Genomic DNA, 12,567 nt, shown 5'->3' on the forward strand with positions numbered 1-12,567 from the left:
CAGTGGGGGGAGGGAGACAGACAACCTCCATGACCAATCATAGGCTTGCACCTTACTTTCGGCACCACCTACTGGCCAAGTTGCAGAAGAAAGACGTGCTGCTTTTTGATGAATCAGACAAAAAAAAAAGGTTTTTAGACCCCAAAATCAAAAAACAAACAAAAAAAAAAGATTACTACACACCTCCTCAACTCTGCCTTTATAGGACACAGCACGGCTGAGAACTATTTCTCACTCTTCAGAGAGTTGACAGTCAAATTCAATTTGTCAAACCACCTCCAGATGTCAATGGATGGACCTAGAGTTAACCACAATTTCTGCAGGGAATTCACATCCAGTGTCCTGGCAGAAGTCATAGACAGAGCACTTAAAGACATTGGAACTTGTTCTTTGCACGACATTCCCAACGCCTTCAGAAGAGCATTCAGCATGACTGGGTGGGACTTGGATGTCCTCTTTAAGTACCTTCCATTGGCTCTCCAGTGACACCCCCAATGAGGAGAGAGAATTTCGTCACCATAACCATAACACATAACGTCTGTGTTCCCCAAGAAGTTTTGCGCACATCGCTGGGTTGAGAATATTGATGTCGCCAATCGAGCCGTGGCGGTTTTGCTAAAAAATTTATTCAGTTATTTTCAGAAACTATGTTTTCAGCCAGGAGGAGTGGGTTTGTGGTTGTAGTATTCGAAAATTTATGAATTCAATATTTGTTTTTACCCCCCTCTCAAACGCTTCCAAGAGGCTGAATGAGATAATGCTGCCTGGAGACAAGACAAGAGCCTCATTCAGGATGATGTTGGGAAGCATTTCACTCAGTACAGTGAATACGATCCCCATATGGGCCTTGACACCTTTTTTTTAGAGGCTGCAGGGAGAGGAGGACTGGTCTACATCACACCACAAATGATCTCTGCATGCAAAGCTGATACATGCAAATGATCTCTGCATCTCTGCATGCAAAGTATCAGGACTATTTGACAAACAAACAGGAACAGAGCAAAGCAGAGCAAAGGAAAAAGGGGGATCTGGAAGAACGAAAATCTCAAAGCAAAAGACTTGAAATGGATATTGAACATTTGGACAAAGAAATGGAGAAGGCAGCCTCAAACAGAAACATCCTCCAAAGCAAGAGAATGTCTTTCAACAGCTTCAGAAAGGCCATACAAGGGAAACAAGAACAGCTTGCAGCACTTCAGTTGGACTCAGTTATATTGTGGGTTGTATTGACCGGTACATGTACACCTTTTCCCCCTGAACAATGCCAAACTTGAAAACCCTGTCACATCATGTATGTGTGTGTGTGTGTGTGTGTGTGTGTGTGTGTGTGTGTGTGTGTGTGTGTGTGTGTGTGTGTGTGTGTGTGAGAGGAGGAGGGAGGGAGTGTGTGTGTGGGTGGCTGTTGTGTATGTGTGTGTGAGTGTGTGTGTGTGTGTGTGTGTGTGTGTGTGTGTGTGTGTGTGTGTGTGTGTGTGTGTGTGTGTGTGTGTGTGTGTGTGTGTGTGAGTGAGTGAGTGAATCCGTGAGTCAGGGAGTGAGAGGAGATTTACTGTAGGAGGTTAATTGCAGTATATATGTTTTATCACAAATGTACTTGAATGCAGCCTCTTCATACTGTTCATACCTTTTGAATGTGTACCACTGTAATAAATTAACTGTAAAAAAAAATACAAAAATAAATGTGGTGCTTGAAAATGAAATTGGTGCTTGAAAAAGTCCTTGAATTTGGTGATGTGTATATATCTCCTAGTACCTGCCAGCAAGTAAAATAACCAGAACTATCCCGTTAAGGCCTTCTGAAGTATCTAAACATCCCTCTGTTTCCCTTTCAGATGGGTGGCATGGAAGCAGTCATCACAGGACTTACGGATGACTTCAAATTCCTGAAGAGGCACAGGAAGCTGTTCACCTTCTGCACAGCGTTCGGGACCTTCCTGGTGGCCTTGTTTTGCGTCACAAATGTGAGTCTCTTCCTCTGCGCTGCGCTCCATGTTTTTATCCACCTCGACATCTCTTAGACGGCTCTCACATTGAGATTCAGATGATATCAGAGTCAAGCCAGGACACTAATCGCTTGAGTTGCTTCTCTCTATGGTCCGCATTCATTCACTATGCCACTGCTACCTGAGATGGAGCTTTCGGATAACAGAGGCAGCGATTGTTGCTTGAAGAAATGATGGGGGGGGTGAGGGGGTTTAGCGCTTGGAAATTCACATGCTCTTCCTCATATGATTGGATAAAGAATGCTACAGATTTTCCTTAATCAGTAACTTTCCAGTGTGTGCTGCTGAGAATCCTTCTACAATAGGTCACATGCAAGGGGGATGTAATGATGATGATTTAGAGAAGAGAGACTGTCTCAGTCAAAGCCTCTTGCAAATTGTGCTCATTAAAACAGATTTCAATAAAGATAATGCAGTCTGTCCAGCCTGCAGCTCTGTGGTAGAGGGTAGACAGCTCTGTTTTAAGCCTCTGCTTGGTCTCCAAAGGCCATGGCTTAGTAGCACATTCCAGTTCCTCATTAGGAAAATAATATACAAACTTTCGGAAAAGCAAGCAATTTTGCGGCAATTAGATGGTCACTCTGAGAAAACATGTTTTCCACTTGCCCAACCATGTCACACGCCTCCTTCTATAACAGGAGCGGTGTTTGTGGTCCTCCTCCGTTGGTCACCAGCCCCTGCATGTCCTGTGGCCAAAGTATCGGTCGGTCCCTGTATGTTTTGAATGTTCACCTTGAACTTGTAGAGCAATGTACGTAGAGGAATATAAATCTGCTAGCCCCCAGTGACAGAACTCCGCTAGATGTGGTACAGGAAGGTGTGCTTTTTTGCAAGTGGCCCTGATGTTGTGTGTCTCTCTCTGTATTGTTGTTCTTCTCCAGGGAGGGATATATGTGCTGACTCTGCTGGATAACTACGCTGCAGGGACCTCCATACTGTTTGCCGTGTTGATTGAGGCCATAGGGGTGTCCTGGTGTTATGGTAGGTCACCAGTAACACATGTCAATAACACAGCTGGAGCGACATACATGGCGGTATATCCTCCTGAATCTCAAGCTGTGTTTAACCTGCTAACCTGGCTTACCCCGTCCACTCATACAGTACTGTACCTTGACCTGTGCATTAGCTCCAGGTCCTACTGCCCCCTCCATCACTCCCTCCTCCCTCCAGATGTCCTCCACTGGGCTCTCTCACAACCCCTGTGCCCCCCTGGCATCTTCACTCCCCATGCCCTGCAGCAACTGATGACATTAGAATACCGCCACAATGCAAAAAGAAATCGGAGGACGGGCTCATTGTAATGCATGGAATGGAATGAGGAATGGTCATGCATTACAATGAGCCCGTCCTCCAATTTCTACCTCCACCAGCCTCCCCTACTCACTACCACCTCTTATATATCCTTACCATGGACAAACTGGTCTAATATTGTGACAAAACATACTGAGGAAGCTGCAAGACTTTGAAGAATGTCTAGCTAGCAGGAAGAGTATTTTTCAGCCACTGGCCGACCTGTTTGTGCATGGCTACAGATGAATGAAGAGGTGTCCTGTGGTTTTGTGACTCGGGAGAGGGGAGGCTGACTGTGGGTCTATATACTGCAGGGGAAGCTGGTGGAGATAGGAATCATAGGACGGGCTCATTGTAATGCATGGAACGGAATGACCATTGGTATCAAACACACGTTAAATACCATTCCTCATTCCGTTCCATGCATTACAATGAGCCCGTCCTACGATTTCTACCTCCACCAGCCTCCACTGATGTACTGTATGTGTGAACTAAGCCTGAGGCCCTGGTCTGTGTTGTGTGTTTCCCCTCCAGGCGTGGACCGCTTCAGCGAGGATATCGAGCGCATGATGGGCTTCAAGCCAGGTCTTTACTGGAGGCTGTGCTGGAAATTTGTCAGCCCTGCTTTTCTGCTGGTGAGAGGGGGGAAGCTGCATGAGTTGGGGGTTGTAGCGGGAGGGCTGGGCTGGTGATGGGATGGCAAAGCACTTGACAAAAGCTTGAAGTATCCAATTGAGTAAATCCATGTGATAGAACCAATACAGATCTTTGTTGACACATTGGACATGTTTTGTTGTAAGTCGCTTTGGATAAAGGCGTCTGCTAAATGCCATAAATGTAAATGTAAATGTTGCACATGTTTTCCAGTCATGATTAGGCACTGGTGAAATGAGTGCCTGCCTTTACTGTTAACAAAGCTAGTAGTGACACAACAAGATACAGGCTAGTTAGTTAGTTATCCACAACCCAAACAGTTCACCAGCTAGCCAAGCTAATAGCTAGCAAACGTTAGCATGTAAGTTTCATTGGCCCACTCCTAGACATCTCGCAGATTTGAATGAATTGTATGCATACACCTTTTACCTATCAGGTAGGCTACGATTTAAGGGGAGTAAGTGTAAATGATCAGTGAAATGTGATATGCTCTTTTTAAATGGTAAATATTTATTTTAGCTTCATCATGAGTGGCTTCAGTAGCAACTTGGTAGTAACAGCTGTAACGTTGATTGGCTAGTTGGGCTGTCAGTCAACCGCCAAAGATATACGCCCTTTCAAACCTGAGGCTTCTGATCGGAGGAAAATCTAATGTAATCATAAAAGCTAATGTGATTTACCTTTACTTGAAGTAATGCAGACACTTGAGTACACAGGTGCATAACAGAAAGTCATTTCAGTTCGACTACTAATGTCATAATGCTTTTTTATAATTTTTTCCCCCCAATTTGTGCCTATAATTTGTATAATTTATATAGTATTGTGTTTTCCTTTTTGAAAATCACAATGCTTATCCCTTATCTCCAGATGGATTTGAATCACATGCATCCTTCAGGATATCTGATTATATCGTTGTGCAATACACTGATTTATGTCCATGAGGAAGTCCTTTTATTACATTTCAATGTTTAGTTTTCTATATTTTAGATAGTTGGATGTCATGTCAATGAAATACAGATGTGGGTTTGGAAAGGCAATGTTATTAAAAGCACATGATCTGTCTTTCTATGGGAAATGTTCCTTTTCCCTTAATGGTCTTTATTGATTATGATCTTAGTAAGTAAGTAGGCTGTTCATCCCCATGGGAAATGCTTAAGGCAAACAGGAAAAGAGGTAGATTGAAAGCCAATATTCCACCAAGACTGTAAACATAAACAGTAACATCATGTCTGATGGGAGCTTACATTGTTTAGTGTAATGAATAGGACTCATGGATGTAGAGTACAAACTTACTGCTACCCTTCTCTCTTGGGGCAAGGCAGATACTGCACCAGAGATGTCAGCAAGGCTGCACAGAACTCTCTTGGGTGTAGCATGGATGGCATTTGGAAGGACAATGATGAGTATGCTGGCCTTTGATATTCACTAGAGATGAGGAGGAGACTCTGACCTCTCTCTGAGTTATAACTGCTACTGATGGGTGCTACTCTGGAAGGCCAGGGTTCAGACGTGTTCTAGTCTGCGTCAGGTGACTCAGACTACTTGGAGTGAAGTCTATTACAGTTTGATGATCAGCCCCAGAGGGAGGCCGAGGCCTTGCTCTCACAGGCCCGTCAACTCAATTCAATTCTAATCCATCTGCAGAAGGGCTTCTTACCAAAAAGAAATAGATAGATAGATAGATAGAAACTTTATTTATCCCTAGGGGAAATAACTGTAGTAGAGCAGTATTGGCTCTCACACAGATGCTTGGCTTTGATTTGGATCCCTCAGGAGCGTCCTAACCACGTTTCCTCTCCTCAGTTTGTGGTGATTGCCAGCATTGTGACATCCACGGGCCTGAAATACGACGACTACGTATTCCCCCAGTGGTCCAACGTGGTCGGCTGGGGTGTGGCCTTGTCCTCAATGCTGTTCGTCCCTGTCTACGCCGTCTACAAGTTCTTCAGTGTGCCGGGGACGTTCAAACAGGTCAGTCCGAAATCAACAAACCCCTGTCTGCTTCATACTGTACCTTACCGTGTGTATTGATTTAATGTAATCAAGCAATTTATCACATGCTGGTGTGTAGCCTGGAGTCTTATGAGCATCAAAGCATTTGGAACTGTTTTCTTGATCTTTCCCTGGATGGTGTTGGTACTTGAGGGACACAGACATTACTTGAGGGACACAGACGTTATTTTGCGGGTTCAAAGTACGATTGTAATCATCAAAGCTGTGGAAAGTTGTTTCTTCTCCTCCAGTAAACAGTATTACCTTGTGTTTCCTCACTCCCTGTGGCATTTCCTTTCTGATAGCTGGGAGTGTTTAGACTCTGTCACCCATTCCATGACCATCCTTTTTCCTTTATCTGTACTCCAAGTGTCCCATACAGTACAGTACCAAATGCAGTTCAATTGAGTTTGATGGCCAGGGCAATCTCATACAGCCACCACACAGTAAATGTTTTTCTTTCTGTCTAGCCAGAATAAAGTCAACTGCGGTACATATTACATATCAAAATGTTCCTTATTTGGGTGGATCTACTGTATATAATGAAATGGGTCATGGATTAAAGGTCCAGTATGCATTCTAAAAGCTTCCTAATGGTTGTAATGACTGTTTAATTGGTAGCAGTCAGGGAATGAGATCCCTTGAAAGAAATACTTCATTTACAAACGCTGTGTTGGACCCGCAAAAGTGCTTTCTAAAAAGGAGTGTCCTACTCGATACTCTGTTTGTATACAAACATGTTATTATGGCCAGGGGTGTTCTAGGGGAGTGCGCACATGCAGAAACACATCAGCTAATGTCCGACATAACAGCTAAAGTCTATTTCAGCGGTTTATATTGTTATTAGGGAGGATGTTGTTGTTTGAAACTTCAAACTGAATTTCGCCTTGCTCCTTTAAATAACTCCCACAGTTTATGTAGCTTTACAATCATAATATATCTTGGGCTCCAGTCAGCATTGCACCAAGTACATAGCCTCCTTGGATGATGTCCTGTGCATGCTCAGGCGAAGAAGGTGAAACTGATGGAATGATTTGTTTTTCAGAGGATAGCCTACTGCATCACACCAGAACATGAACATCATCTGGTGGCTGAGGGCAACATCAGACAGTTCACGGTAAGGGCTCTGTTAACACACATTTCAGCACTCAGTATGGACAATGAGTACATGAATGTTACCTCTTTGGTATTAGAATGAATGCATCATGGGAGGCTGGTGGAGGTAGACAGGCTCATTGTATTGCATGGAATGGTATCAAACACGTGTCCTCTGATTTCTGCCTCCATGTCTGTTCCATGTTCTTTAGGCAAATGAATGACTTCAGTAACACCCAATCAAAGTCAACTTTATTAGCTTTGAGTTCCACCTAATCAGAGTTCCGTTTGAATTGCAGCTCAAGCACTGGTTGGCCATCTAACATCTAACAGCGGACAGCTCTACATTCCTCACTATCCAAAATCCCTTGGTGTTGGAGCCAAGGCGCTCCGATGACGACAGACGTTTCTGTGCTTAAGCCTCCTGTGGGAGGATGGACAGAGAGAGTGCCGGGTTCCTGCCACCATGTGTTCCAATCCACCTGCCTTCCCCTCCGCTCCATCTCTGTCAACCGGCTATGGCTTTTACCATCAACTTACACACAGTCAATATTCTCTCTGTTTCTGCTTTTCTTTTTTTTTTCTTTTTTTACCATGTGACCCATCATTTTTCCAACCTCACACACCTCACAAGATGTAGTTGCTCCATGCAGAGGATCAACAGGTGTTTTTTTGTTCATTGACCTGTTTTAAATTACATGTTTTTCATGCTGATGTGTTTTTCTTTTTACTATGATTTTTGTTAACTGTTCTGTGTCCATTGTCTACAGAATGGGTTAGACGGGAAACCAAGACACACAAGTACCAAATAACCACTGCTCTCGTGTGTAATGTACGCAGGGGGAGGCAATCATGTTTCACATTGCTTTGTGTCTTCTGATTCTTTTTGAAGAGGATCTTCAAGCTTTAAGGTGAATGAGACATTTAAAAAAGATATAGTTCCTTTGCCCCCCCCTTGTATGGCTGAGTAGATAGACATAAGACAGTAATTATTGGGAGAACTTCCCCATTCTTAACATGCTTTTGAAAGAGCAGCTCAACTGTGTCAGTGCCTTATCAAGCTAGACACTTCAGAACCTGTAAATGTTTTTTTTTCTCCGCCACCATCATCGGTCCAAACAGAAAGGTTTATATTATGTGTGTTTATATATATACCCAGAGACTCAGGAACCCTCTCCTGCAGATCAGAATCAGAGTTTGTGGATGTTATCATCTATGGTCACAATCACATACAGTATTATACATTTTGTTTGAATGGCAATGTCCTTAGATTGTTGTCTTAGTAAGCTAGAGGTTTATCACAGTTGCACTCTTGAGCTCCTGAAACTGACCTGAAAACAGATATTAAGCTTTTGTCTCCTCTGTTACAGAAAAGGGAACAATTTATGTTGAGACTTGCGTTTTTTGGAAGCTAGCAAGTGGTAATTCCAAAGTTTTACCGATGGTCTTTACAACAAGTTCAGATCCACATAACGTAGGTACGTCACATTTTCTAAACGTACTCTACGTACAGTGTAAATGTTACATCATGCTTGGATCTTTTCCTCTTCAGAGAGGCTCGTTTTACTGACTCCAATGCGTTTAACCTCACGCTTCATGGATAGATAGGAAGGTTTGAAGGACCCCAAAGAGGGAATGGTGAAGACTCAATGGAGGGTTTTGATTCAGTGTGGGTGGAATCCTAACTTCGAGATCCGCTAACATAACTCTTGCATTGATATCATTGGGATTTTTGAGCAATTTGACTGATTTCAGTCAGGATTCCACCCTATATGAGTATGATGAATTCATAATGTGAAAGCAGTCATTGTCAGAGAGTCTTGTTAGGTTTCCTATCGATCGGTCCAGGAAGCACTCTTAGTGAGAAGGGAATGTTTTTATTTTTGGAAATGCCCTGTTTTATCAAAAGTTTAACTGAAATTACATTCAACAAATCAAGGAGGCTGTAATGATTTTAATTTGTGCCCATTTGCATCATTCCAATGCATTGTTAGTATGTGTTCCAAAGAAGTGTACGAATGTGTGTGTTGGGGTTTTGTACTGTATGGATGTTACTGTAGGTGTGTGTGTGTGTGTGTGTGTGTGTGTGTGTGTGTGTGTGTGTGTGTGTGTGTGCGCATGCGTGTGTGTGTAAGAATGACAAGTGTCGTCATGTTTTAAATGCCTAATTTGTATAATGATTGTTTTGTTAAATACATGACTCTCTTTTATGTTTCATTGTCATCTGTTGAAGCATATTTTGTCAAATTGACCTTGACTTAAAAGAAATTGACCACCAAGGAAGTGCCAAAATGTTCCCCTATAGAGCTGTGTCTTTGTTTTGTTCCTTTCCGTTGCTCTTTATTTATTGCAATGAAATTGAATTTGAATTTGAACATTATATCGTAGACCACCTTTACTGGCAGGAGGGAAGCCACACATAGAAATTCAAATATATGTGGAGTATAAGAAATTAAAAATATATGAATATATTCTTTTGTTAAATATCTAATCTTGTATTTATCAAATTGTTTATAACAAAACGTGAATGTAAAGTATTTTAAACGTAACTGTCTACTGTTATATCATGGTGTTCAGTGTAGGTAAGATGAACTATTTAGAGATATATTCTTCAGTGTAACCTGGGGCAAGTTTGCCACATGAATGTAGACAAATAAGCCCTGGCTTTCCTGAACTATGTTTACAGAATACTGTGTACAATACAAATGTCCTGTTGAACGTGAGTGACACCTATCTATGAAGAAGTCAAAATATGCACACTATTATAATAAAGAGTTTCTTCTACACACACTGGGGGTGTTTGCAGTGTTTTATTGCAGTGATGGGTGGGTGGTCACTAAGCCTACTGCATGTATAGACCAGTGGAGGTAGAAATCGGAGGGCAGGCTCATTGTAATGCATAGAATGGAATGAGGAACATATCAAACAGGTGTGTTTGATCCCATTCCTCACTCCGTTTCACACATTAAAACGAGCCCGTCCTCTGATTTCTACCTCCACCAGTCTGCCCTGATGTGAGGGGGAGGGCTGTCAGTCACAGTCCATTGAGTTGAAGGGGGCAGACTGTAAAGTACAAGATGAAGGGGCTGAGAACAGAGGAACCAGGCCTGGGTGTGTTTGGAGCTCTAGGATGGGGATTCTTCTCCTGGAAGGGAACATCCGCCCTGTAGCCTCACACCCAGAGCTCTCCAGGCCACCTCAAGAGAGACGAGTTCACCTTCCTCCACTGTTCCAGGATGTGCTCTATTGTACCTCGACAGAGGGAGAAAAAAAGCCTGTCTTCACTTGTAATGGCTCAATAAGTATCTGTACTATGAAATGCTAGTAAGCGTTAATAATGTTAATAATACGTCATTTAACCCTTGTGTGGTCTTCGGGTCAAATTGACCCGTTTTAAATTTTTACTTGAAGAAAAAATATACAAGGAAACATTTTTTCAACCTGAAACTCCATGGCCTTGGCTTATTTACTGTGAAGAACATGTCAAAGAAAAAAAAATCATTGAGTGCACATGCTATACACCCCCTACACATTTATGTCCTTCACAAGGTCTTCGGGTCAATTTGACCCGCATATACACAGAGACACACAGACTCACAGAAACATGCACACACACACTCACTCACACACATACAAACACACACACAAACACAGAATCTGCACAATGTTGTTACAAAACATTCTGGGAAGCCAGAGGGAGGAGACCCTGAGAGACACCAGGGGACACGGGTGGTACTGGATATGTCACAGGGCCTCAGTGGCCACAACATCACTTGGGATAATTTTTTCACATCGTACAGCCCGGGACAGGAACTTCTCAAAAGAAAGCTGACAATGGGTGGAACAGTCAGAAAAAAATAAGACAGAGCTCCCACCTCAGCTTCTAACTGTAACGAACAGGCCAGTCCATTCCTCCCACTTTGTGTTTACGGCCAACATGGCCCTGGTATCCTACATACCCAAAAAGGGCAAAAATGTGATGCTTATGAGCACTGGTGACACCGCACATACAGAGGAGACAACATGTGCCCAGGAACCCAGCTTCTCTAGCCATAGTGAGGAGGGTGGAGGAGGCTCCTGCTGTCCCACCTGCACGACCCACACAACCACAACCTCCAGTGCCTGAAGTAAGTGTCCTGTTGTTGTTGTTGTTTATGTGTGCGTGTGTGTGTGTGTGTGTGTATGTTTCTGAGTATCTCTGTATGTATGTGGGTCAAATTGAAATTGACTATTAGAAGATGTGGTGGGAAAAAAATCCTGAACTAATAAAGTATTTTCATTATTCTAGATTGCAGCTGGTGGCAACAAGAGGAAGCACAGCGAGGTGTGTGAACCCTCAAAGGACTCAAAGACACAAACCACATGCAGAAACTGCTAAAAGTACATCTGTAGGACACATACTCTCAAATTGTATGTATCCAATATTATTTCAGAATTGTTTGAAAGATGTATTTTTCAGTGTACTGTATTTCATTGACAGTGAATAAAGCAGTGTACATTTCGTTCATGTTTTGTGTTTCTATTTATTGTAAATCATCTCAAGTTATTTTTGAGACATTTTTGAGAGATGTATTTCATATCCAGTGACTAAATCGATCTAAGTTTGGTTCTTGTGTTTCTATTGTCGTTCATCACCTGTATTTGCTTTTCACAGCTTTGATTATAATAAGATAAAGATGAAAATCAAATGAGAATATCTCCTCAAAAATAATAAACATCAATGAAAACATTGTTTCATTTCAACTTTTCAGAGATAAGCATTCCACCCAAGTCCTTATTATAGCAGATTTTTTACATCAATTATAACTTTATCACAAAAAACGAATTACACTTCCACTGTTAAATATGATCTAGCAGAGATTAATTGCAAATATTAATCATACATGTTATCTATATTGTTTGGAATTGAGATAAAGACAATATATGTTAAAGAGTTTTGAATGGAAATTTGTATTTTTGTATTGCTTTTAAAGCCCCAATAATGTCCCGGGTCAATTTGACCCGAAGACTTCCAAAGGGTCCAAAAAGTGAAGACAATACGAGGGTTAAGCATTTAAAGGAGAGAGAAACATTAGGTTTCCCCGCAAATGGGAGTTTTAGCATGAGGCAGATTACTGCGTTGAAAAATCAGCGAGAGAAGATTGAGGAGGCAAATAAGGGTAAGAAAAAGCCAAAGAAGGTGAATTGGAAAGCATTTATGTACTGGTTAGAGGAGGCATCAAAAAGGGCACGGGGACAGGCATGTACATCTAGTAGTACACCACATAAGATTATGCCACTACTCAAAATTGATGACTCCCTGGATAACCCATGTTCTGTACAACAAGTTGTCACTCTAGCTGTTCCTGTGGCTGAGCAAAAACCACTCCTCGCAGACCCACCACCTTCCTGTCACGGGGGAGGCAGCCAAAACGAAGGCGCCCGGGCCAGACCTACGGCCCCCCAGGAGACTCGGCCCCAACCACCCTGTCAGACCCCAGGCCCCGAAGGAGGACCATCCAAGGGAGCCCCAGCAAGGGTAAGACTGGCCAAT

The 12,567-nt window shown here is 42.5% G+C and overlaps 1 protein-coding gene across 1 annotated transcript in view; it reads left to right on the forward strand.

The window, feature by feature from the left end:
* slc6a2 (solute carrier family 6 member 2) overlaps positions 1–9,824 on the forward strand; it is a 28,562-nt gene extending 18,738 nt beyond the window's left edge. Inside the window, exons 9-14 of the mRNA XM_083691238.1 lie at positions 1,833–1,961; positions 2,885–2,984; positions 3,828–3,928; positions 5,751–5,918; positions 6,985–7,056; positions 7,334–9,824. Coding sequence (XP_083547364.1) covers positions 1,833–1,961; positions 2,885–2,984; positions 3,828–3,928; positions 5,751–5,918; positions 6,985–7,056; positions 7,334–7,357 — 594 coding nt within the window. The 3' untranslated portion in view covers positions 7,358–9,824. The remainder of the gene's footprint in view (positions 1–1,832; positions 1,962–2,884; positions 2,985–3,827; positions 3,929–5,750; positions 5,919–6,984; positions 7,057–7,333) is intronic.
* Positions 9,825–12,567: the final 2,743 nt, after the last annotated feature.

This window comes from Argentina silus, assembly GCF_951799395.1.
Source record: "Argentina silus genome assembly, chromosome: 19".
Lineage (NCBI taxonomy): Eukaryota > Metazoa > Chordata > Actinopteri > Argentiniformes > Argentinidae > Argentina > Argentina silus.